Genomic DNA, 27,205 nt, shown 5'->3' on the forward strand with positions numbered 1-27,205 from the left:
CTGGAACCAGGAACCAAATTAAAGTGCAGTTGAGTAATGTTTAATAAAATAAATATACGGTGCAAGACAGGTAACTACATGGTTGAATCTATTGGAGTTTTACACCATGATCCTAATGGATGTTATTGTTTTACATTTGAGGTTGCCACATCTCAGAGAGATGAAGTGACTTGTCCATATCTAATAATTAGTAGTAGTTGTTGTTATTCATCCTTCATTTTCAAAGAGGACCAGTGATATCATGGGTGATGTCTGTAAATTGGATTTAAGTAAGGCAGAGTTGCTTGAAGTCATCAACTTTTCACTCTCTTCCAGAGTCTTTGAAGTCCAGTGTCAGGAAAAAAGTCAGGATGACTCGTGATAGCTTGGGATTTATTCTATGACTTTGGCATCTTTGATGTCCGATCAAACTCTAAGCTGTAATTGTTCTCATCTTTCCATTGTACTGTAATAAGTACTATAATTTGGTTTTTGATCTAGATTTTCTGACTCCCAAGTTTCATACTTTTTCCATTATACTATTTAATTAAGCTGAACCTTGTGAAACAGGAAAATCTTGTATTGCATTACACATTAGGTGTTGGTAGCAATTGAATTCTCTTATATTTCAGTTGTAACTTATGATTTATTCTTTAACCAGTAACTGAATGCTTTTCTTCAAAACAATAAGAATCCCATTCATATTATCATTACTAAAGGGTAATTTCACACCTAATCATATAGACCATAGTTCTCATCTAAGATTCTGTGCAGTTGCCCTGGACTCCATTCTGCCTTTTTGAAGTGACAGTGCCTTTTGAATTAGTTAGGTATAGAGGCTAGGGGGCAACTGAGGCTAGCACTGCTGCTTCACCCTGGCCATTGTGGAGCTACCCTCTTGAGACTTTTGTGGGGGCCATAACATCACAGCCCATTTGTTGACATAGTACCTCACTTATGGAATATTCATGTTGGGTATCAATGTCCCCATTAACATTCCTTCATTTATCTTTATAGTGCAGAATCTGGGCTCATTCTCTCAATTCTTATTCATCCTGAAGTGTTGGATCCCTTGAAAAGGTCACTGACAACTCTTCTCAGGATTCTAGGATCAACCATGAAGAATTGGAAGGGGTATATTTCTGGTATTATACCTCAGGAACCCCTCTGTATGGTGTTCCCATAAATTTTATTTATCCTCTTATCCTCTTTCAAATATCAATTAATAAATTAACATCAAGTCACTTTTGTAAAAGAACTATTTACCCAGAAGACATAAAAAAAAAAGTCTAGAAAAAGCATAACCACATCCCTCTGAAAATGAGGAGTATTCTTCCCTCAATATACCACCTTGGTCTCTGGGGAGATCATGTTCAAGCTCATCATTCAACCATCCAAGTTTGCTTCTGTAGCTAATAGAGCCCATGGAGGCACTGCTCCTTTATTTCCATAAGGATACAGTCTCTCTCTCCTGAGAAATTGATTCCTTGGTAGCCTCAAGTACATCAAGTTGCTCCTCAGGGATGGTTCCTTTCTTGGGTTGGGGACAGCTATTTCTGGCTCTTGTGACTGAGAACTTTGCCTCTTCTGCTCTTTCAAAGTGAGTCTTTTCCACTCACGAGAGTTGAAGTCTTCAGATTTATTTAATTCCATGCTACTCTGCATTTGCTTTTACATGTTGTCTACTTTATTTGTTCACTGGTCAGTATTAAAATATAAAGATACTGACCAGTGAACAAATAAAGTAGACTTTATATAAATAAATATAAATATAAATATAAAAAAAATAAATATAAATATAAAAAAATATAAATAAAATATCTTTATATTTTAACCAATACCAAAAAACTTTGGTAATCAATGCTTTAAAATATAGAGGACAGCTTTTTGGTGCAGTGGATAGAGCACCAGCCCTGAAATAAGGAGGACGTGAGTTCAAATCTGGTCTCAGACACGTAACACTTCCTAACTGTGTGACCTTGGGCAAGTCACTTAACCCCAATTGCCTTAGGATCAATAGGCTTCCTTCCAAGTTTTTTCACTATTTTCTTTGAGAATCTTGACCTGTTCTTTCAGGTGAATCTTATTCTTTTTCCCAAGTCTATGAAATCTTTTGCTGGTTTTCAATGGAATGTCTTAGATAAGTAAATTAATCCAAGGAGTGTTGCCATTTTTATTTATTTGGCAAAATCCAATTATGAGCAATATATTTCTCCAGTTATTTAGAGTTATAGTTGTATAAATGGTAATTAATAGTTGTTTTCATATTTTGATATATGTATTCTAAAATATCTTGTACTTACTTTGAATGAATTTTCTCTGTCTTTATGCCTTTTTCTTTTTTTGCCTTTCTTTGTATACCCAGCACCTTAGAGTAGGCCTTAATAAGGCTTGTTAACAGACTAGTGGACAGAAATACTGATAATTTACTTTAGTTTTATATCCTGCAAGTTTGCCAACTATTATTTCTATTAATATTTATTTGACTCTTAGTTATCTGTGTTGAACATCAGGGCTGCAAAAGGGGAATAGCTTTGTTTCATTTTGACATATACTTCTTCCCTTGATTTCATTTTCTTGTCATATTGCTATAGCGCGCGTTTTGAAAATTTTGCTAGATAATAGTGATGAAAATGATTGCCTTTCTTTCCCTGAGATTTTTTTGGGAAGTCTTGGGATTCTTTTCATTTTATATAAAAAGGAGAGGGAATAAACATTTATGTAGTGTCTTCATTTTCCAGATACTATGCTACAAATAAAGCAGTTTTTACAAATGTTACCTCATTTGATCCTTATTAAAAAACCCTGCCATATTATCCCCATTTTGCAGCTGAGGGAACTGAGGCAAACAGGTTAATTGATTTGGTAGAAATTATATAAGATTGAGTGTGCACGTGGGTCTTTCTGACTCCAGATCCAGCATTAAATCTACTGGGCCACCAGCTAACTAAAATATTGGCCCTTGTTTTCACATAGATACAACTTAGCACTGTAGAGGAATAGTTCATTTACCTCCTGTACTTCCCAATCTAATATACCAAAAAATTTTTTCAATTATCTATTATTATAATGTTTATTTATATATTACTTTTATTGTCAATGTGATATTTTATTGTAATTTTATTCTTTTGAACCAATCCTCTTTTTCTGCTGTAAAGCCACCATTATCATAATATATGATTATTGTGTTGTTTTATATTTAATGTGATATTTTTGCATCTTTTCATTAGCTATATTAGTTCATATTTTTAAATTATATTTTTATTGTTAGAATCCTTACAAAGTGTTAAGTCGTTAGAGTTGATAGAAAGAATGCTTTGAGAGTTCACACAATAGCTCACAAGTTCGGGAGATTCACAAGTCAGAAACTCACAATCCCATTCTGTCAGAGGAGGAATCAACCTTTGGGTTCACACCTGTGAGAGATCATATATAAGGAGCTCCTGGAGTCAGAAGAAAGTCAGATCTTTTGCTGCCAGAGCTCGGGGGAAAAGGCCAGCATTCTCCCTGCTATCAAGAGGATCTGAGAAGGAAGAGATCAGAAGCCTGGAGACGTGGATGTCAAAGAATTAATTGAGAAGTTCAAGGCACAGCTTATTTGCTCCATCTACCAGCGTTACCTCACTGACCCAGTGACTGTCCCCTGTGGTCATTGCTTTTGCAAAGGCTGTCTGGACCAGTAAGAGGAAAGCTTCAACGGCCCCTGCTGCAAAAGAGTCATCCAGTGCAGAAGTGACTTGAAGGTCACCAGAAGCCTGCAGAAACTCTCTATCATTGCTCAGTTGCTCAGATCTCATCTACTGCAGACCATCTTGGACCTGACACCCTGTGAGCCATGTGAGGAAAAAGAGAAGCTCCTCTGTGAGGAAGCCCACAGAACCCTCTCTGGTTCCTACTCATCAGCCCTAGAGCACAAAGATCACCAAGACCTTTCTTTGGAAGGGGCTGCTGGGAAGTGCAAGGGGAAACTCCACTAGACCTGGAACACCTTTCAAGGAAAACATACCCTCAGCTCCAGCGATTCCACTGCTCAGATTCTGCTCCAAAGACATTTCCCAAAAGGGAAAAATGGCCAATTTGCCTACAAAGAGAAATAGCACCTCTTTTCTCTGGTGGCTAAGAACTGGAAATCAGAGGGATACCCATCAATTGGGGAATGACTACACAAGCTATGCTATAGAATGATTGAGGAAGATTATTGGGCTAGAAACAGGGACCAGAAGGATCATTTTAGTAAAAGGTGGAAAGACATATACAACCTGATGCCAAGTGAAGTGAACCCAACCAGGAGAACTGGGGACATATTGATAGCAGCATTGTCTGATGAAGAACTATGCATGACTCAGCCATTCCATGATCCAAGACAATCCCAAAAACTGACTTTCTTCTGACTCCAGGAGCTCCTTATATATGATCTCTTAAAGGTGTGAATCCAAAGGTTGAGTCCTCCTCTGAGAGAGTGGGATTGTGGGTTTCTGACTTGTGAATCTCCTGAACTTGTGGACTAATGTGTGAGCTAATGTGTAAACTCTTAAAGCATTGTTTTTATCATCTCTAATGACTTAACATTTTGTAAGGCTTCTAACATTTTATAACTAGATTTTAAAAGAAAGACAAAACTAAGGAATCACTTTGTTTTGTCTTTCTTTTAAATCTAGTTATAGACATATAATTGTAGCATCAAAAATGTTTGGAAAGATCACTTTCCCCCTTTTCAAAGTTTATGTAATATTGAAATTCATTATTTTTTGAATGATTGATTTATTTGTAACACCATCTAATCTGGGGAAGGGTATTAACGTGGAAAGGGAGAGTAAAGAACATTACTTATGGTTTATTCAATTGATTTTTCTGACATTATTTAAATAATTTAGTTCTTCTCTTAATCCAAGTATTTCATATCATTTTGTAAATAATCCATCTCATTTATCAGTTTTGTTGGTGTAAATGGGCATAATAATTTCTAATGATTTCCTTTAGTTCTTTTTAAATTATTGTGTATTCTTTGTTTTTATGGAAACCATTGATTTTTTCCCCCTCCCTTTAAAATTAGACAATTTAACTATTTATTGGCAACATTTTATTTTATCAAAAAAATATTTTATTAAGGATTTTTTTTCTTTAACATAAGATTTCTAATTTTATTTTTCAATTCATTGTGAGTACTAGTTGTTTATGTGATTTTGCCTTCAATTTGTCCATCTTGTTTGGTTTTAAAAATTCTTACTTGGTCTATTGTTAATTTGCTGCTTTGCTTGCTAGTTTTTAAAATTTTCATGCCTAGTTCATTGAATTATTCTTTTTCTGGTTGATAAGTATTTGTGAGATATAAATCTTCCCCTGAGGACTGCATTTGCTGGAGTCCATTTGATTGGTTCTCTCTCTCTCTTTTCCTTTTTTTAAAAAATGAAATTTCATGTTCTTACTCTAAATTGGTTTTGGACTCAGCATTTTTAAAAATTTCCATCGTATTTTATTTATACAATTACACATTAAGATAGTTTTCAACATTAATTTTTGTAAGATTTTTAGTTACAATTTTTTTTTCCATCTCTCCTTTCTTTACTTCCCTCTTCTCCAAGACAGCAAGCAATCTGATATTATACATGTATAAACATTTTAAACACATCTTTCATATTAGTCATGTTGTGAAAGAAAAATCAGAAAAAAAAAAAAAAAAAGGGAAAAATCACAAGTAAAAAAGCAAACAACCAAGCAGAACAAGGTAAAAATAGTATGCTTCAATCTGTACATAGTCTCCATATTTCTTTCTCTGCGTGTGGATGGCATTTTCTATCCCAAATCTATTGAAATTGTCTTGGATCCCTGTATTGCTGTAAAGAGTTAAGTCTGTGATAGCTGATCATCATACAATCTTGCTGTTGCTATGTACAGTATTCTCTTAGTTCTACTCACTTCATTCAGCATCAATTCATGTAAGTCTTTCAGGTCTCTCTGAAATCCTCCTGCTGGTTGTTTTTTATAGAACAATAATATTCCATTACATACATGCCATAACTTATTCAGCCACTCTCCAACTGATGGAGACTCACTCAATTTTCAGTTCCTTGATATTACAAACACATGGGGGTGAGCATATACATGATGTACCACTTCTTTTTGGTTCATCTGAAGTATAATAAATTTTATTTCAGCTTCTTATTTTAACCTTGCCATTCTTTATGTTGTGAGAATTTTGCTTTTAAACAACCTATTATTGCTTCTTTTTAATCTACTTTCCCTTCAATTTTATGTTTGAGTTCATTCCATTCATAGCAAAGCTTATGTCTGTTAATCTGCCCCCAATGTTAATGAACTATAATTGATATATTATATTTCTGCTCCATTGCTGTTTTCCTCTTCCCTTTGCCCTACTCCTTATTGCAGATTTTTATTCTTCATTACTTTTAATTTTAACCTCATGTTCCAAACTCTAACTGTAGGAATTATTTTGCTTATGACTACTCCCTCACTTAGCACTTTTACTTTTAAGCATCCCTTTTCCCTCTTCCTATCAATTAATTTTCCTGTTTAATCTATTTCCATACCCATAGTGTTGTGTGTGTGTGTGTGTGTGTGTGTGTGTGTATTTAAACTGTTTATTATCCATTTCAAATTAAAGTAAGATCCTTGGTGTTAGAATCCTAGTGTTAACTCAATGGAATTGATACAATGCTTATTGGTTCACACATTAGAGCAAATCCTTACAAGGTGTTAAGTCACTAATATTGATAGAAACAATGTTTAAATTAACACCTTTGAGAGTTCACATATTAGTTCACATGTTTGGGAGATTTCAGAGTTCAGTATGAGATATCCAAATTCACACCTCCCATAATCCCACTCTCAGAGGAGGAGTCAACCTTTGAGTTTACACCTCTAAAAGAGCATAAAAATAGCTGAGCTCAGGAGAGTTCAGTTGAAAAGATTGAGAGGGGTGCGTCAGTTGGAGATTGTGAAGCCACGAGTCGGAGTTGAGCTAGAGGCAGAAGCTGGAAGAGCTAAAAGACAAGCTGCAAGAGCTCTTGGAACCAAGGAGGGAGATAGGCCTCTAAGCAATCTAATCAGGCCCAAGGAAAGAGACAGGACTTGGAAGAAGAAAATAAACATTTGGATTTTATCAGCTGGCTGCATTTGAAGTGATTATTGCTCTGAACTGAACTGAAACTAAGGCTGCCTTCAGAAAACCTCCCCAAGAAACCTGCTCCCAGAGAGAACCATCATATATTATACAAAAGAAGAAAACACCACACCTTGGAATGCCTGTTCTCCCTATCCCCTTCTCAATGTCTGTGTGCCCTTATCCTTTATGTATCATGCTCATTTTGGTGCATTTTTAGAGCTATACTGTGATGTTCATAAGAAATCCAGGATTCTTTGATTGCTAATATGCTGCCATCTTCTCTTTCACATACTCTTAATAAAACTGTGTTGATTTTGTGATCACTGTTTTCTTTTTTTGTTGTTCAGAAACTATCCCTTTAATTATAAATTTTCCTAAAGTATCACATTTCTACCAAATGAATGTCCAGCTTTTACCTTGGTAACTTTTGATCATTGTGATACAAAGTTAATTAATCTCTCTCAATGTAATAATATATTGTATGAATATTTATGGAACAATTTCTTACAAATTTAGATATACAATATATAAAAATTATACTTATAAAATTAAGTTTCTCCTATAAATAATAGCAATAACAAATTGTATGTAGATTTTTATACTTTCTTTTTCTAATCTTTTTTCTTTCAATCATTCTCTTTTCCACTTCTCTTTCTAACTCTTACTATAATTAGCCAACATTAACAGCAAATGTTTGCTTTGGTTAAATTATTCAGAACATTTATTTTACTTGTCAAAGGTTAGATCAGGTTGTTGTTTGAACTGATAATTAAATGCAACCTAATATGGGCTGTCGTATTTATATGCACTATAAACCTTGTTTTCTCTTCATTCTGTATAATTTTATAATGTTCATAGTGACATTTAGAAAGACTTTCTGACTTGACTGCTTTCTGGTGAAGGAAGTATTTTAAATGATATTTAAAATAACTATTTGAAGTGAGAGTGTCCAAAATTACAGACAAATCTAACTATATTTTTAAGGTTCTTTTTGACATGCTATATTGGTATGACAGTTTTTATTAAAAAGAATATACTGTTAAGTAGCTTAATTATTGAATGAGAGGTGCCATGATATAATGGATAGAGAGCTAGCTTCAGAGCCAAGTCAGTTGAACTTTGTGTATACAAAAGCTGCCTAATATTAGGTTTGTAAATTAATATCACTTGGTATCTGTCCTCTGTGCATGTCTCTAACACTCCAAATTGCAGGGCAGGTACCAATTTTGTTAAAGTAGTTTTTTCTCTAGTAGTTCATTGAAATCACTGGCCCAGCTCCTGTCCTTATCCTTATTACTATTTCTGCCCCTATTTTTAAACTTTATATTAGGAGAACATCTAAATATTAGACCAAACCAGATGTCTTCATGATATACTTTAATGCCATGTTGTAGTTAGAAATTTTTGGATATAATTTCACATATTAAAGTAAACAAAGATGTCTACTAGGCTACTGATTTAAATAATGAAGCAAAAATTGTCCAGTTTATGAATGTATACAGTTTTCTGCCTTGATATGTTCATATCTCTTTATGGAAAATGTTGAGCTAGATTACGTTATTTGTTCTCCTGGACTACTCTTGGACTTTCCATTCTCAGAATACTTTCGTTCATGTCATTACAATCGTTGGATGTATTTTTCATCTACATCACCTCCTAAAAATAGTTTCCTTAAATTTATCAATTTTTGGTAGCCCAGTAATTTTTTAAAATACATTTTTATTCTACATTTTGTACAACTGTTTCTCCCATTAATGGGTAACCACAGTTTCCAATTCTTTGCTACCACAAAATGTACTATAATACATTTTTGTAATATTTTTGAGTTTTATTTCTGTCTTTGACCTCAGTGGTAAGTATAGAGGATATGAATGTGTTTTCATTTTTCCAATATAATTCAAATTTATATAAAAACTTGAATCAATTCACATTGTCTCCAACAGTTATTATTAAAGTTAGAATATAAGCTCCCCCATTATAAGCTTCTTGAGGAACAATTTCATAGCACAGGACCTGATACATTATTTATTATATTGGTGTAGCTTAGTGAATACTTTCTGATTGATTAGTATGCTAACTCCTTCCAACACTGATTTTTCTGGTTTTTAAAATATATTTTTGCCAATTTAGAAGGTATGAGGTAAAAAGTCTCAAAGTTGTCTTTTTTTTTAATTAATGATTTTGATATGGTTTTCTTATTATCCTTTAAAATTGTGTAATTCTTTCTTGAAAAGCTGTTTATCCTTTGACCATTAGATTGAGAAGTAAATAGTCCTTCACTTTGATTTATTTATACATAAATACATACATGCACATTATTATGTACATATAATATATGTTTATTTGGATAGATACACATAATTACATATGTTCACATGGAATTTATACAAATAGTATATATGTAATAGATTAATATCTGTCTGTAACTCATAATCCATATAAAATATGAGAATATTATCATGAAAAATAATGCAGTCTTTTGTATTTAAGTCATGTATCCACTTGGAGCTCATTGTGATTTGTAGTATAGGATGTTAGTTTGGTCTTGTTATTGAGTTGTCCAACTCTTCATGACAAAGATTATAGAGTGGTTTGCCATTTCCTATTCCAGCCTACTTTACTGATGAAAAATACTGAGGCATATAGAGTTAAGCATCTTGCCCAGGGTCATGCAACTGGCAAGTATCGGAGATCAGAATTGAACTCAGGAAGAGGGGTCTTCCAGACTCCAAACTTGTTGATATATTCACTGTGCCACCCTGTTGCCCAGATTGGACATTAATTTCTGCCAAACTACTTGATATTTTCCCCTAGTAATTCTTGTCAAATTGAATATGTATTCAAACTTTGTTTTTAGACTCATCATTATTGACTATACTATAAGGTTTATCTAATTTTTATCCATTTTATGTATTTTAAGCCACACCAAGAAGTGTTGATGTTTATTGCTTTATAATATAGCTTTTGAATTCTGGTAATACTGTGTTCCTTTTGGCCCTATTTTTTTTTCATTATTTTCCTTGAGATTATAGACTACCGAATTTACTCTAGTTCTAAAAATTACTCTCTTGATAATTTCATTGATATCTGCAAGTTAGTTAAAGCAGTATAAACAGTTTTCTTATGTTGGTGTAGCCCAGCCATGAGCTCTGTCTTTTCCCTTTGTGCTGTTGCATGCTACTGTAATATGTGCTTTTCAGCTGACTATAGTCTCTTTGTAAACATCAGCAAGTTGATGAATTTCTGCAGTATAAAAATGTAGTTTGTCTGGGGATCTTGTGCTTTAGAGAAGCAACTGTTTTTAATCTTTACATACACCAAGTCTGGCACAGAAACTGTAGTAAAAGCATCTGTAATTTAAACTGCTCTTTGAAAAAATTTTAAATTTGACAGTTAAACATTTTAATTGGTTCTTTTCCATCCTGAGAATCTTTAAAAGTGAATGTCTGTGATTTCAGATGATTGAAAGTAGATATGCATACAAGAAGTAATAGATCATCTTTATTATTGTATCAAATATTCAGAAAATGCTTAGAGAAGGGTAGTATGTAAGCAATGCATATTTTCATGAAAAATAATGCATTATATTAAAAGAATCTGTGTTTATGTTGTGGAGTTGAAATTTTAAATACATGAAAGTCAGAAAATTCAGAGTAATGGTCTGTAGAATTGTTTTAACTCAGCTTGTATTACTGTAGTATGTATTATTTTTTTCTTAAAGGTATTACTATAGTATACATTAGTGTACAATACAGGACTGAGCTATAGATTTTATATTCTATTTTTTTTACTTTTTAAAAATTTGTATGCTTTTCTTTTAGCTTTAATATGTATCCTTCACTTTTTCTCCAAAAATTTTTATTTCAATAATTATTGGATAATTCTTTTTTGGCAGGGCCAGTATTTTATTTGGTATTTTCGAAAATTGTATTTTTTCTTTAATATGATATTTTCCATGTAGACTTGAATGTGGTAGGTTTTTTTTTTTCCTAATGTATTTTCTGGCCACTTTATTATAAAGTGGTTTGAAAGGAGAATTAAATGATTCCTTCAAAATATTCCATGTAGTTATTAACAAAATATAAAATTTATTTTGATACCTCAAATTGACCAGTTTTACCTCTTTTTTTTGAGCCAGTCCACCTTTTCACTGAAACTAATAATGAATTGCTATATAATAAGCAAGAATAAGATGAAGTGTAAGATACAAATAATTGAACATCTAAGTAATTAAAATAGCTTCATTTTGGGGTGGGGTGTTTGCAGTGGGCAACTTTTTCAATCTAATAAAGTTTCTTTGTTTTTACTTTGGGGGAAGGAAATATACAGAGTTGCCATAATAATTACTTTCCAAATTTTTATTTTGATTGAAGTAATGAGAAAATCATAAAAGCCTTACAGAAGGAAACTTTGTAAGGGAGCAGGGAATTCTGTATTTGATGTTAAAAATAAGGTTCTTTTTGTTTTTCTGTTATTTGTAAGTTTTTTTGTTGAAATTTAATTTATTTATTTAATGTAAATAAAATGAAAATTAAAAAATAGAAAAATGTTAGAGAATAGAAATAGCATATTTTATTTGGATCAGCTATATTTTAATAACATTGTATTAAAAGATTAGCCAGGTGTTGTCTGCTTTATATAAGAGAAATAAAGCAGATTTCATTTTCTTATACTTTCTACTTTTTGTGCATTTTTCAAGTAACTTTCATTAAATCCATATATTGCCATATAACTAAAGAAAACATTCATTTCAACAAACATTTTTTATTTAATGTTTATAAATTGCTGTTCTAATATTTTGAATACATAGACAAAAACTGGAATGGTCCCTGTCCTCAAGAAGTTTTATGTTCTACTCTTAAGGATGTTGTGATTGAGAACACACACACACACACACGCACGCACGCACGCACATATATATTCACTTTTTCTCTCTGTCTTTCTCTCTCTCCCACCACAATGCTAGAAAATTAGAATAGCTAATAGATAATGAATATAGGAAACATCCAGATAAAGTTTTGTAGGACTAATACATTTTCAGAGCTATATTTCAAGAAATCGAAAATAGAAACTATACAGGACAAAATTAAGTTGTCCCAGCTTCTGAAAAAAAAAAATTAAAGAGGAGGAAGAAAGAGACAAGGAGGAAGAGGAGGAAGAGGACAATGATAATCCTGATCGAAGAAGGCCTTCAATAAGTAGTACATACTTTATCCCAGAAGCTGTTGGGAATCATTTTAGTGTCATTTTTTCTGGTGTTATAATTGATAGTACAATCGCTTAATCATCCAAAAGTACTCATTTTAAGTGATACTTCAAGCACCGAGGTTTTCCCAGCATAATCTTTTGCTATTTCTTTGTCAGCCTGATCCTGGTTAGACTCAGATCAGGTAACAGGCCAACAGATCTCAAGACTAAATATTTAACTTTAAAAAGGTAAAGTAGAGGAGAAGTAAGGGGGACAAGTATTGGTGAACACTGTTTACAAAAGGCTAGGTTAAAATCTAGCAAAGATTAATACCAAGATTCCTAAGCTGTAAGTAAGAGTATACACGAAAGTTTATGAAATGAGCTGCAAGAATAACTGGCAAGCCTTTATATTGGTTAGGTAATATTTGTTCATTTGTATCAGTTATGTCTGACTCTCCGTGATCTCATTTAGGATTTTCGTTGCAAAGAAATGCATCCTTTGCTTCTTGAACTCATTTTATAGTTGAGGTAACGAAGGCAAACAGAGTGTAATTTGCCCAGGTTCACACCAGCTGTGTGTGTCTGAGGCCAATTAGGACCTCAGAAGATGAGTGTTTCTGAGTTCAGGCCCAGCACTCCATTGTACCATCTCACTGCCCTTTTACATAGGTATCTAAGACTGTGGTGTACTTAGCCTGAAATGCAGGGTTAGCAGTACTACTGCCAGGCCCATGTTTGATGAGAGAAGGCCTCAGAAAATCTCAATTGTGATATTGAAGGCATATTTAGAATCCATATTATTTGCTATCATTTACATGGATTGATTGATCATTAAGATTCCCCAAAGTAATAGTATCTCATCTGGATTATAATTCTATACTTTACTGAATTCAAGTACATATTGGTTTAAGGTCCAGTCTTGTTCTCTCATAGTACAGCATTTTTTATATTATATATACATTTATCATATATGTTTTAGATATAACTAATATAGGAATGTTATAAGGAATAAGGTAAAGGGATTGTATATAATTAAATTTCCTTCCACCCACGAAATAGAAAATACCATAGGATTATATCAAGTTTTGCTGCCCTCATTCTTTATGATCTAATTTTAATCTTTATAATAAGTAAATCTATTCATTCAGGCCCAACTGATATTTTTTATAACAATTTTAAAGTTTAAGCTCTAAGCACTTAAACAAGAAAGTTAAGCATCTTTTAAGTTAGCTGACTGCCACGTATAACAATTTTCTACATGAAACTGTTTATCACATATGATAATGGTGTACAAAATCTAGTGGGTATAAAATTATGGTTTCTTGAAGCCTTCAACATTCATTTTTCATTCTGAAAATTAAGTCAGTACTTGAACTTCTTACGTTAGTCTTTTCAAACTTAAAGAATTCTTTAAAAGTCAAAGAGAATTAGAAAGCTTTATCCATTTTTTTTTTTTACAAATAATGAAATATTACTGATTTGCTTATTGTTAACATAGGAAAAAAGAAATTCTAATCCGAGTGCATCATATAACCTAAACAATACATTACATGTAAGAAAATGTTCACAGTTTAAGGAAATCGGTGCTTTTCATATTTATGTCTGAAGACCTGAAAAGATCATGATGGGGATTTTTAGACTGGTCTTTGTAAAAAGCTCTTGGTGGCTAAAACATAAGAGATATTTTAAATGTTTGGAGAAGCAATATGAGTATGATAGCTTCTAGGAGATGAAATTTTTCATTGAAAATATTTTATGATGTCACAATGAGAATATTTGAATTAAAATTGTTATTCTTGAAAAGCAAAAATTTTATACTGTTAGACCAAAATCTTCATTTTATTTTGAAATTCCCTGTTAATACAAGTTTATTTAGAGTCCAGACTAACAGTTTTTTTGCAACTATTTGATTTCAAATTAATTTGAAGATGTATGCTTTAATATTATTTAATTTTTAAATTAATTTCTACAAATGTTTCTTATTTCTTACCAAGGATGTTGTTTCCTATGCAAATTTCTTCAATTAAAAAAAAATTCTATTAAACAATTTCTCCTTCCTCTATTCCTTGGAAACTTAATTAGTTCTTATGGGCATCTCCATGATGTTGACTCAGATTTTTGTATTCATCTTGAGTCATACCGACTCAGGATATTTTAAACTTCTTTAAATATGTTCAGAACTCAAGTTCATCATTCCCACTAGAAACTCCCTCTCTTTTTCCAAACTTTCTTCTGTCAAAGGTACCATCATCTTTTCAAGCTCCCAGCTTTATAACCATGGCATAATCCTTGACTTCTTGCTCTTCTCACTCCATGTATCCAGTTATTAAATCTTGGAGTGTCTGCTTCCGTACCATCTCTGCCATCCAGTTCCTTCTCTTCAGTCACAGCTACCGCTCATCTAGCTCCTCATCGCCTTTCATTTATTATTGAAACAGCCTCCTGGCTGGTTTCCTGCTTCATGCCTATTCCCTGCACTCATGGCTGCTGCCGGAGTCTTTTTTCTTCAGCACCTCTCTGACCATGTGATTACCTTACTTCATTGATTATTTTTTTGCTTCCTATAATCTCTATGATCAAATGTAAATTTTGCTGATTATCTTTCAAAATCCTTCACAGCCTAGACCCAACCTATCTTTCCATTCTCATTGGACATTACTATTGTTTGTTTACACGCAGAGCATGTATGCATACATGTGTTTATATGCATGTGTTCTTTTACTTTTTACACTTGTAGCCCTAGTGCTTAACCACAGTACCTGGCATATGGAAGTTCCTTGATAAATGCATGCTGATTCGTTCATTAAAGTCAATTAAATTCATTTATTAATATATTTTGGGGGTATTCTCAGTCATGTTCCTTGTGCCCATTGAATTAATTTGTATAGAAATCATTGTCAGCAATAAATCACTGGTTTGATTTAGTCAACATATGTTTATTTAATAATTTCTTCTTCAAAATAATTTCATCTCGGCAAATTGCCCCCTTTCAAATTAAGAACGATGATACTGAAATATTATTGAAATTCACTAATGCTACAGTGTGAAATAGAGGCAGCTAAGTGATTCAGTGGATACAGTGCCAAGTCTAAAATCTGGAAGCTTCATCTTCCCAAGTTCAAATCTGACCTCATGTTGGGTCATACATTCTTCCATTCTCCGTGAATTTGAGAGGTAAACTATTACTTGCTCTCATAATTTGCTTATGGTTGTTTTGATTTTTCAAAAGTTGCTTCTTGCTATGACTTCATAGCATCTGAGTATATGTGAAGTGGTCATCATTTTCTGCTGGTTTCTGATTAGTTGGGTTATTTTTGTGGAAATTCTAATTCATAACTGACTCTTTACTAAGTGTGCTATCTCGATAATATGTGAAAATTATGGAGTTAAATGTGCTTACCTATGGTAATTGATCTTAAAAATATAGATCTTCAGTTCATAAAACCCTAAGGCCCTTTGCCCAGAAGTACAGATAGCCTCACCTCTACTCTTTACCATGTACTTCTCTCCAAAGTTTTGAGAAGAACAGTTGATTTTTGTGGCACCAGATTAATGCATCTGTCCCTCCTTAATTTTATATGATCAGTTTTTGAAAAATTTAGCCAAATTAATTGCTGGTTTCATTTGGCTGTTTGATAGCTCCTGTCCTCAATTTTTTTTTCATTTTTTCATACATTTTTGACTTTTTACTGAATTTTAGATCTACAAGATGTTTTGCCTTTACCTTTTGAAAATAAAGAAAATTAGGTCTCAAAGTGAACTGACTAGCCTAAGTTCATACGTTCTTTTTTTTTTTTTAACAGATTTATGATGATTAAGCATTGATATAATAGATTAAGCAGAGTAACAGTAAAAAGTAAATGCATTTTAAAAGTTACTGTAGCAGCTTAAAAGAATAAACTATTAGAAATTATATTTAAATGAATCTAGTAAAATAATTGGAAGCCATGGGCTGTTTTTTCTTTTAAACAAGTATTGAGAGTTTCATTTAGGTTTTAATATAAAATCATCACTCTTTTTATATTTCAGTCCTTTCTGGAAGAAATGCCTTTTTGAACTAAACCAAATGGGATTCAGAGCATAAATTAGAAGAGAGCTGAACAATACTCCAATCTCAACTACAGCCCTACCTCTTTCATTTTTTTAGCTGAGGTAAGTGAACCCTAGGATTACAAAAGTAATCAAGTGGAAGACCTGGGATTCTGTTCTGCAAGCAAATCATCATCATTTCATAATATTTTAGTTTTTGTTTTGATTTTTCTTTTTTATTAGTATTTTATTTTGTTCCCAATTACATGTAAAAATAATTTTAATATTCATTTTATTTTGTAAATAGTATATAAAGGTGTAAGGTTGTATAAGACTGCGAACTCTAAATTTTTCTCCCCCCTCTTTTCTTCTCTCCCCTCTCCCCAAGACAGCAAGCAATCTGATGTATTATATATGTGCAGTCATGGAAATGTTTCCATATTAGTCATGTTGTGAAAGAAGAAACAAATCAGAAGAAAAACAACAAAAAAAGTGAAAATAGTATGTATTTAGATTCCATCAATTCTTTCTCTCAAGTTAGATAGCTTTTCCTCATGGGTCTTTTGGAATTGTCTTAGATCATTGGATTGCTTTGAAGAGCAAAGACATTCATGGTTGATCATCATACAGTGTTACTATGTAAAATATTCTCTTGGTTCTGCTCATTTCACTGTATCAGTTCTTACAAGACTGTCTACGTATTCTGAAATCACTCCGCTTGTCATTTTTTATAGCACAATAATATTTTTGTTCAGTTTATTCAGCTATTCCCCAATTGATTTTGCTTTCTTTAGCTAAAAAATGCCTGTTCATATCCTTTCATGTGTTCTCATAAATTTGAATGTATCTCTATATATTTGAAAAAATGAAGCCTTTATCAATCATTTGCTATAAAAATTGTTTCCCAGCTTTCTGTTTTCCTTCTAACCAGTCGCATTAGTTTTATTTGTGTAAAACCTTTTTAATTTACCATAATCAAAATTATCCATTTCACACCTCAATGCTTTTCATCTCTTATTTGGTCATATATTCTTTTATTCTCCATAGAGTTGAAAAGTAAACTGTTCCTTGTTCTCTTAATTTATGGTTGTTTTGATTTTTCAAAAGCAACAATATGACTTTATGATCATCATTTTCTGCTGGTTCCTGATTAGCCGTGTTTTGTGAAAATTTTAATTCACAACTGTGAATGTGTGCTATCTGATAATATATGACAATTTTAGGGTTAAATGCACTTTAAATTCCCTGTGATAATTGTTCTTAGATGTGTAGCTGTTCAGTGTATCTCTAGAGACAACTATTTAGTAGACAGCATTTGAATAATACAAATGTGAAGTTGATAAAAATGGATTAAAGTTTCAGGGTGGTACCAATGGGTGATATTTAATATTGAATGACATGTATTAAGACAAATGCTTTTATATATAATTTATTTGGCATTGTAAATGCATTTATCTTGTGAGATACAGACCCCCTATTGCCATATGAAGTATTCTGGAAAGGTTTGGAGTAAATAAATAATAAAACTACTTTGATATACAATCTAACAATATTAAATATTAAGAGTTTCAGATGATTGATTTTAATTCTTAATTAACTTATTTAAAGTCCAATCTAACTCTTTTGTGTTAAAGATTGACAGGAACTCAAGTGGTGGAATTTTTATTGAATAAAACCCCAGTACATCATATTTTACATCACTGTATTCATCTTTGGCTAACGTGACAAGTAATATTTCTCTTCTATTCCCACTTGCTATTCTATTTTTTGATCAATTTATTGTCCATCTTCCAGGTTATGAGGATGTAGTTTCATTTGGATGCATTTACCCTCATCAAGATGCCATTTCTCAGACTATGCATAGTCCTCATGGCAATCTTTTGATGTAACCTTTTCTCAAACTCTAGCAGTAGTCCATTCAAGATGATTTTTTAATCTAAGAAATCTTTATGTAAAATAATAGAAATTTCAGTGTTTTACTTATAAGTTTATCATCTATCAAGAATTTAAATGAATGGAATATTGCTTACCAGAACTTTTCTCTAAATAAAGTTGTCTTTAGAACAGCATAATGCAGGATACTAACTCAGTGCCTAAGTATTAGAAACATTAAAGGAAGGAACAAAATATGAAGATATGGACTTTAATAATCAGTGGGAAAATTTTTTTTGAGACTTTATCCATATGTTGCCACCTGAGGAGTGAAAAATTAAATCAATTAACCTCTAGTTTTGTGTCAACATAATTTCATTACCTCATTCCCTCCCTATGCTTCTTTTTTGGATTAGGAGACTAGTTCCTGTTTGATTCACCATGTGAACGGATGTAGCTTAGATGTTCTTGCTAAGAATGTAAACATCTTGGGGGAAGAGAAAGTTTATCTTTTGTCTTTGTTTTGGTGCTTACTAAATGCTTTTTCATTAATAATAACTTTTATCATTTATAAAGCTCTTTAAGATTTCACAGTGCCTTATAAATATCTTAAGAACTTTAAAATTGACATGGGACACACTGACATCCAGCATGGCATGCCCTTATCAGAAAAGGTGCCGTGGTCTGTGAACAAAGCATAATGGAATTAATCCAGAAGAAACATGAGATGTGCAAAGTTAGAGAAGCCCCCCAAATGTTCATGAGGATTGTTTGTGTCCGACCAGTGTCTGAGCATTTCAAGCTTGTGTTGGTCTGGTCCATTAGACACACTGATTTGATTCTAACATAGTGATGTCATTTTGGTCCTCTTTGGAAATGAAGGACAACAACCAACCACCAAATATCACCTTATCAATCACGTGTGTAGAGAAGCAAACTGTTCAGTTTAGAAGGGAAAGCTGTTCACTTTAACTTTTTTAAAAATTAACTTTCTATTTAGCTATATATATATTTTACAGTTCTTTAATTGTGAAAACATGAAAAAGTTTAATTTTTATATTTCGTCCCAGATTGTCTTTCAGCAAAACTATAGTCTTAAAATTTTGTCCATTTCTCCTCTTACTCTGTTTCTCTAGAGTCCATTAATCTATTTTGAATGCTCTCATTTTAAATATATTTCACCTTCTAGGAAAACAACAGGTTTTACAAGTCTTATAACTCAGTAATTTGATCTAATTTTTTTCATATGAAGTTAATTTTTCATTTTAAAAGAAATTTGCAGATATTTTTTCCTCAGATTATACACTAGGTAATAAAGTTGCATTTAAACTTTAGAGCAAAATCATCTGTGAATTTATAGGGATGGCTGAGACAAATTCAGCTTTTCTAGTTATGTGACTCAAAGGAAAGCTGTTCTATGTGTGGTTTTGACTTGTTTTATTTTTATATAATTCATTACATATAATTTATATTATGTATAATTAAATATGTTTGTGTAATAATTTTAAAATAGCATAAAAGCAAAAATAATATAAATAAGAATGCAAAATAATATAAAATTAAAATAATTACATAGATGTAATATATAATTTTATTATATTTTATGTTATTGTTCCATTGCTGAAATGGAAGATTAGGTTTCCTCCATAACTATATCTAATACTTCTAATACCACTTTTCATATTTACCCTTACTAACATATAGATTTGGGTGTCATTAGGCTCTTTCATTTTGGGAAATATTTTAATAAGTGTGTTAGAGTAATTTCTTAGTAAATCATAAGTGTTTGTCCTGAGTTTATTTTTACCTCATTATGCCATATGAAGAAAGGTGATTTAAAGATATAGGCCTTACTTGTTAGCTGTAAGCCTGTTTCAGGAAATCATTTTTGGGCTAAGTATTATCTTATATAAAGTATTTTTACATTGGTCATTAGTATTTTTAAATGTTGATGAATATAAATATATTCAAATAAAAGTTATTGCTTTTGAAAAAATAACCTCTTGGAGGGGGAGGGCACCTAGCTGGCACAGTAGATAGAGCACTAGCCCTAAAATTAGGAGGCTCTGAGTTCAAATGTGGTCTCAGACACTTAACACTTCCTAGCTGTGTGACCCTGGGCAAGTCACTTAACCCCAATTGCCTCAAGGGAGGAAAAAAAAAAACACCTCTTGGTTTCTCATAGACCTTTTGAAAAATATAAAATAATTTGAGATTAAAAATGTTTTAAAATTGTTTATTACTCTTCTAAAAAAACCAATCACATGGCATCTAGTTTTATAAGAAGAAAAAAACAGCACTACTTAAAAATCAATGCAAAAATAAAAGTCAAAATTCATTATTCATGATGAACAATCAAATTTTTTAAAGCTACTCTCCAGTCTAAGTCAAAAGCTGTGAGTCTAAACTGATCAGGGGAGAAAAAAACAAAACATTCAAGTCAGTTCAAAAAAAGTTTTGAAAATAACTTCACTAGTTTGCCTCATTTTGATCTTTAAAAAAAAAATAAAATAAACAAATCCAAGGCCATAAGATTTGCCATTTACTTAGTATATGAGGAAGAAGTCACTTCATTCTCTTTGAAATCTGCAAAATAGGAACAACAGTGCCTGTATTACCTCCCTAGATTAGTGAAAGTATAATGTAACCTACTTGAGGGAGGAGGCATTTTCTTTTTTTTAATCTTTGTATGAGTATGTAGATAGATAGCTATTTAGCCAGCTAGCTAATTTAATATGCAAGTAATGCAGTTAAAAAGTACATATAGGAATGCTGGAGAGATAGAGAAGAAATCCAGAAAATTATATAGATGCCTGATCAGGGCAAAATAAAACCAAAACTCATTTGTCATATGAATAAGAGGGATCCAGATTTTGAGGGGGTAGGATAATACTGATGACCCTAAATTGCAGATGGCATCATGAGGAGAATTCTGGGAAGTAGTCAGCATAGCACATCATTCCAGGCACAAGTTAATAAGTATTTCTTGATTAATTGAAATTAAATAATATAAAGTAATTTTTAACTGTAAAATCTTTTAAAAAGAAACAATATTAGATTCTCAACCCCAAGTAGTGTTGGAGTTGAAAGGTATGTAGCTTAATCATTTTACCTATAGACATAATCAACGACTAAGGGGCTTAGTTTTATTATGGATTGATGTGTTTAGTTAATTTAATATTTGGTTAACTAAGATATGTCATACTATTTAAATCTACTATCACATTTAAGCTTGAGATGCTGATTTTCAGATCACTAGGGTAAAATGAAGGACATGTAACAGTAAAACTGTATGGCTTATAATTTTTCATTAATGATTTAGGAAGAAGCTCACTATATTGCAGTCTTTTATGGACTCATCATAGATTGCAGTTTCCACTGTGCAATATTGCAGATATAGAATAAAACTGCACCAATTTTGTTGTATATTAGACATATAACATTTGAGATTTGAACCAATCTCAAATGTTGCCTTATTTACTTGCCATTTATTTATCATAGCCAAATAGTACACACACAGAAAAATATGGTTACTTAGATGTCCTCAATTCTGTTTAAATTTATGTTAACTGTATTTAGAAAACTAATTTTTAAAACTCATAAAGCATAAATTCTTGGAAAGGAAAAAGGACCTGAGAGATTATTTTAACTGAGACCTAGAGAGGTGATGATGCTCCTTATCCGAAGTTACCCCGCTAAGAGGAGGCAGAACAAGAACTAAAACCCAAAGCACTTTGTGTTCCACTAGGATACCAGACAACTTTTTATCCAAACTGGCATTTAACTGGGCATGAAAATAAGTCATAAAAATGGTCAGTGATAGATTTTTAGATGTTGAGGCATATTGTCGCTATTAAAATCTAATTTTTTATACAATAAGAAGAATTGACTGTGTGGAAAGGGTAGAATTTTGTAGAAACTACCCTTTGAAAATGAAACATAAAATAATTTTACTTGACTTAGAACTAAATTGAGACTCCTGAAATAAACTTATCTAAATCTGTTCAATTTTTAATGTTATCTTATCTTTCTTGTACCCATTATTGATAAATTCAAGTATTGCTGAATTTACCCTATGTGTAGTATTGATGATTGATGGTTGTGATTATCATATTTTTTCATTCAGTACAATTCATCAAACATGTAGGAAGTAGCTACGATGGGTAAAATTCTGGGTTGATAATCTGTCAATCCTAAAGCACTGTGAGAGAAGGGTAGCTTTGTAGTTATTCACAAACTACAGTTGAATAACTTCTCTTTCGCAATTTGGCATAAATCCATTTGAAGAAACAGCTCAGAAAGAAGTAAATAAAAAAAGTTCTAACGTAATAACCATATCATTCTCATGTGTAAAAGTCGCATGCTTTTGAACAAAAAAGTGGGAGAATGGATTTCATTTTGTGGTATATTTTTAATTAAGATAAATAGTATCTAATTTACTATAATAAAACAGAAGATGGTTCTACAAATATTTAAAGTCTCTGAAGTACTAGAAGACACAGTGATTCAACTTGATTCTTCAATTCTTTTTTTAACCAAATGTAGAAAAACAAAAATCCTGATTGATAGAAAAATTGTTTTAATGAAATTACTTTAATAAAGCTAATTTATAGAAAACTATTGAAATTTATATTTCACTTGAGCAAAATAATTGAATTCCACTTTCTCTTGAAGTTATGGATCCATCAACATTTCTTGAATCAGTTAATGAATTGGTTTATATGCTATCAATTGATTAACTGATACATTTAAAAAGCACATAGTATATGCTAGGAACTAGGAACAACAGGAAAATGAAACAGTTTCTGCCTTTGGAGCTTACATTCTAAGTAGGAGGCAATATGTGCATATATTATCTGCAGTATGTATACCTATTTATACATTTGTATACATTTATATATATATATATATATATATCATAGACAATGCTTGATGCAAAGTGAACTTGTGGGAAAGGTACCAGTCTCTCAGAAGACCAGGAACAGAATGCCAAATCTTAAAAGAAACCACAAGCTCCAGGAAGAAGAGTGTTTTGGGAGGATGAGGGTTCAGCAGCCACAACTAAGATGTGGAGTTAGAGAAAGCCCAGAGCTTCCTGTGTAAGAACCATCAAGAGTGTCAGCTTGGCTTAAGAGTAGGTGGAGGGTAGAAAGATAGGGAAAACCTATGAAGAATTGTTTTAAGTGCCAAAAGGAGGAATTTAAATGTTATCCTAGAGATAAAAAGCAATCTCTGGAGTTGATTGTGTAGAGGTAACAACTTGGTCATGATTTCAAAATCCACTATTATTTTAGTGTTTATGTAGGACTTTAAAAGTTTCCCTTCACTTTCTTGGGCCTCAGTTTTTTTATTGTAAAATTAGTGAGTTGTACTAAATGATATCCAAGCTCCCCTGTTCTAAATCTCACTATTTTGTAATGTGGGGTTTTTGTTCGTTTTGTTTTTATTTTTGCCTCTTTTGCATAGTTTCAGATTATTTAAGAAATAATAATAATCACTTCTGTGTGTTTGTTTTCCCCCAGATATCCATCACTTTGGGTGATCATTGCCATTACTAGCTATGTTTCATTCGTTCTCTGAAACCCATCACCCTTTGCAAGCTGAAGAACAAGAAGTTGGCGTTGACCCTTTGCTGGGTTATTTGAAGTCTGAAGGTAAGCTTTGTATTCCCATGCCTTCCTCTTTATCTTTGGATAGGTGAGAGTCCGATGATAATGAATGTGTCATCATTTGTTTAATTCTCCCAATGAGACTGAGCAGGACAACTTTTAAGAACATTTCACAGAATATGCATGGTATACTGTGACAGTAGGGAAAACACAAAAAGTCAACTTTTAATTACATACAGCAACATTAACCACATGTTTAATACACTGTCATCCTTTGTAAATCATAAACCAGACAGTGATTTTAGCGGAAAGATGTAGAAATGCAAAGTGGGCTGTGTCCAGCCTCTTGTAGCAGCTTTAGGAGCTGATTTTTTAAAATAAATCATCCTTTTTTTTTGTTGGGTGTATGATTTCTTCCCCTCTAAGCTTATTTTATACTAGGATAAGACTTTTTGTTTCTTTTTGTTTGTAACACTTAAGGTTCGGTAATGATTGTAATTGAATAGTAGTATCATCTGTTTTTCCCCTATTAAATTAATTTGTAGTGATGATGTGACCAAGACTTGTTCAACTTACCAAATGACTAAGGACCTTGCAGATAAGGGACTCTTCCTTCTGAACAGCCACATAGAGATATTCTTGCCCTACAAGCACTCTCATCTTGTCTTAAAATGTTCCTTTTTCTGTGTTGCATTATGCCCTTGCTGAGGTAGACAAAACAGGCTTGTGACTTTGTTCTCTACCAGGATCTTCCCTAACTCTCTAGAACTTCTCCCTCTTCCCCTCTGACTTTTAAGTGGCTCCCTTTACTCATAGTTGGCAGCTACATCAATTTAATCAACCTGTTGTGAAATAAAAGGACTCCTACAATAATGCCTTTTGTGAGTTTTTCATATTCTGAACTGCTGTCCCAGAATCTGGTATTTCATCAGTAAGAATACCCCATAATGCCTTTAAGTCCTTTTCTCTATTCCATTCCCTTTCTAATCATTTATTGCAATTATAGCATAAATTTATTAAGAGGAAATAAATAATAAACTTATGCTTCTTAGAAATTTTATCCTTTCCAAGAAAGTGTTCAGCAAATATTTAGACACAGTAATCCTAGGGGCTGGTCTGCTACATAGATACCAGTAATATTCCATTTATCATCAAGTTAATAAAGATATTTTTAAATTGGTCAAAATAACTTTTGTATATTTCTTGTCCACATAACCCAAATTTTTCTTTAAACATGTCTTTTATTACATTCTGCAATTGAAACATTCTGTTCATTTATCTTCCTGGTAAGTTGGAGTTTAGTTAATTTAAGTGATTTGAGAAATATATTTCTACTAAAATGAAGTGTATTTTATTCTGCTTTTTTTCCAATACTGTCTTGAAAGCAATGTTACTATTGCTATTGAAAATATTTTATACCACCCAGTATCCTAATCATTATGTTTTTGATGTGTTAAGAAGTTCATATGCTATCTGTTGACATTTTAGCTGCTTCTTTAGAATTTTGTTTTTATTTAAAGTGAGGTGGTTTGTGATTTCATCTACATAGAGAACTAAAGTTTTGGAAATGACAGGCAAAAACTCATATGTAATTCCTGTTCTTAAAGAGTCACCTAGGAATTTGGAAACTCAGTTTACTTGGCATAGAAATGTTGTGTAGAAAGAGGCAGGATTTGAATGCAAGTCTTTCTTGCTGTTGAGGTGTGTAATCTTTTATGAACTGTGCCTTGTCGCCTTTCAGGTTTTCCATAGGAGATAATTATACTATAGTGCCATATTTTAAAATTTGGATGCCATATTTGGATATAGCATAAAGCATATGCCATACTTTTAAATGAATTTTCTTTAATGAAATAAAAAATAATTATTATATAAGAAATAGTTTCTCAAAACTAAGTGATATTTAATTAATGAACTGAAAATAAGTATGACTCAGGAGCAATACAAAGGGACTTTTTTCTGGATGATATATGTATTTTCACAGTTTTTTGGAGGGAATTAGAGGGTTAAATATAAATTTCATCCTATTTTTCTGAAAATAATTTTTTAAACTCTGTTACAAAAACATTTTAAATTAATTTTTACCTGTTATTGTTTGTGGGAATGCTTAGTTACCTTGACTGAAAAGGCTTTTCGTTTATATCCTATCCTAACATTTCTCTGACATACAGAGTTATTAGGACTGAATTGATGTTTAAAAGTGCCATTAATTCATTTACCCCAAATGTTCATTAACAATGTAAATGTATGCTGATGTTCTATGAGACAAGGAAGTGACTAATGACTCTTCGCACTAACAACACTTAAAATGAATAGAAACTTTAGATAGCTAATCTTGAAGTAATCAAGACCCTCATTCAGCTTGGCTTCTCTGTATGCTCTAAAACAGCTGTCAACTGTTAAAAATATATACAAAACACACACATACGCACATGCACATGCAAAGAGAAAGATATGTAAATATATGGCTCTTCAAAGTCATAAAGGTTACTAACCATAGTGGATTTTGTGCATTGTATATGTAAATATTTTATAGAAAGCATCTATTTCATCTTCATAAATTTCCTTTTTTGAACAGAAATGTGTGTTGCATTTTAATATGGACTTCCTATTCAATTGAAGTATCATCACCTTACTAGTATGTTTGTTTATTTTTAAAATGTTTTTGTAGGAACTTCAACTTTAGATTTGAAAGTGTTTATATATTTTTGAAGCTTTACCACAGCAGACCCTCCATGATTCTTTTACAGTTGAATATCTATCTGGCTATTAAGTTGTTCCGTTTGTAATTAGTTGAAGACTAATGTAGCATTAGCAGTGAGTCTGAGCAAAATAATTTCTTTCCTTTTTTCTTCCAGTAAACACCCCTCCCCATGTGGACTCTCCCCAGTCCTGCAAATGGGCAGAAGCCCTACCATTTTTTTTTTCAAACTGAATTTTAACTATTAATGAGGAAAGCTTGACATTAAAAAAGGGCCAAGAAACACCAAAGAAAAACAGAAACACTAAAGCAGTCAAAAAAAGTGATTATATGTGACTTAAGTGTATGTATACAAGGAAATGGAGAGAGTTTAAGGGGTAATTGAACATCTAGTGAATGCTCTTTCTAGATTATGCCCTTTAATGCTACTAAATCCATGGCTGCTTGGATCTTTTATTTTTTAATATTAAAGAGAATAGGCATTCTTCTCTATAATGATTGGAATACAATGAACTTGAAATATTGCGGCCATTTCCAGAACCTGTAACTAAAGTAGTAGATGATGCAACAGAAAACACATATTTAATGAAATTGGGAACCTGAATTTAGTATCAAAATACTGTGTGAAAATCAAAGTCAAAGATTTGTTATTCATTCACAAGCCATACTTTTATAAGCTCATATTTAAATGAAAAATGATTA

At 32.1% G+C, this 27,205-nt stretch overlaps 1 protein-coding gene across 1 annotated transcript in view; it reads left to right on the forward strand.

Moving 5' to 3' along the window:
• Positions 1-27,205, forward strand: part of TBC1D5 (TBC1 domain family member 5) — a 587,873-nt gene that overhangs the window by 225,390 nt on the left and 335,278 nt on the right. Inside the window, exons 5-6 of the mRNA XM_052000341.1 lie at positions 16,322-16,444; positions 23,716-23,847. Of these exons, the coding sequence (XP_051856301.1) occupies positions 23,754-23,847 (94 nt within the window). The 5' untranslated portion in view covers positions 16,322-16,444; positions 23,716-23,753. The remainder of the gene's footprint in view (positions 1-16,321; positions 16,445-23,715; positions 23,848-27,205) is intronic.

The sequence above is a fragment of the Antechinus flavipes genome, chromosome 5 (genome assembly GCF_016432865.1).
Source record: "Antechinus flavipes isolate AdamAnt ecotype Samford, QLD, Australia chromosome 5, AdamAnt_v2, whole genome shotgun sequence".
In the NCBI taxonomy this organism is placed as follows: Eukaryota; Metazoa; Chordata; class Mammalia; order Dasyuromorphia; family Dasyuridae; genus Antechinus; species Antechinus flavipes.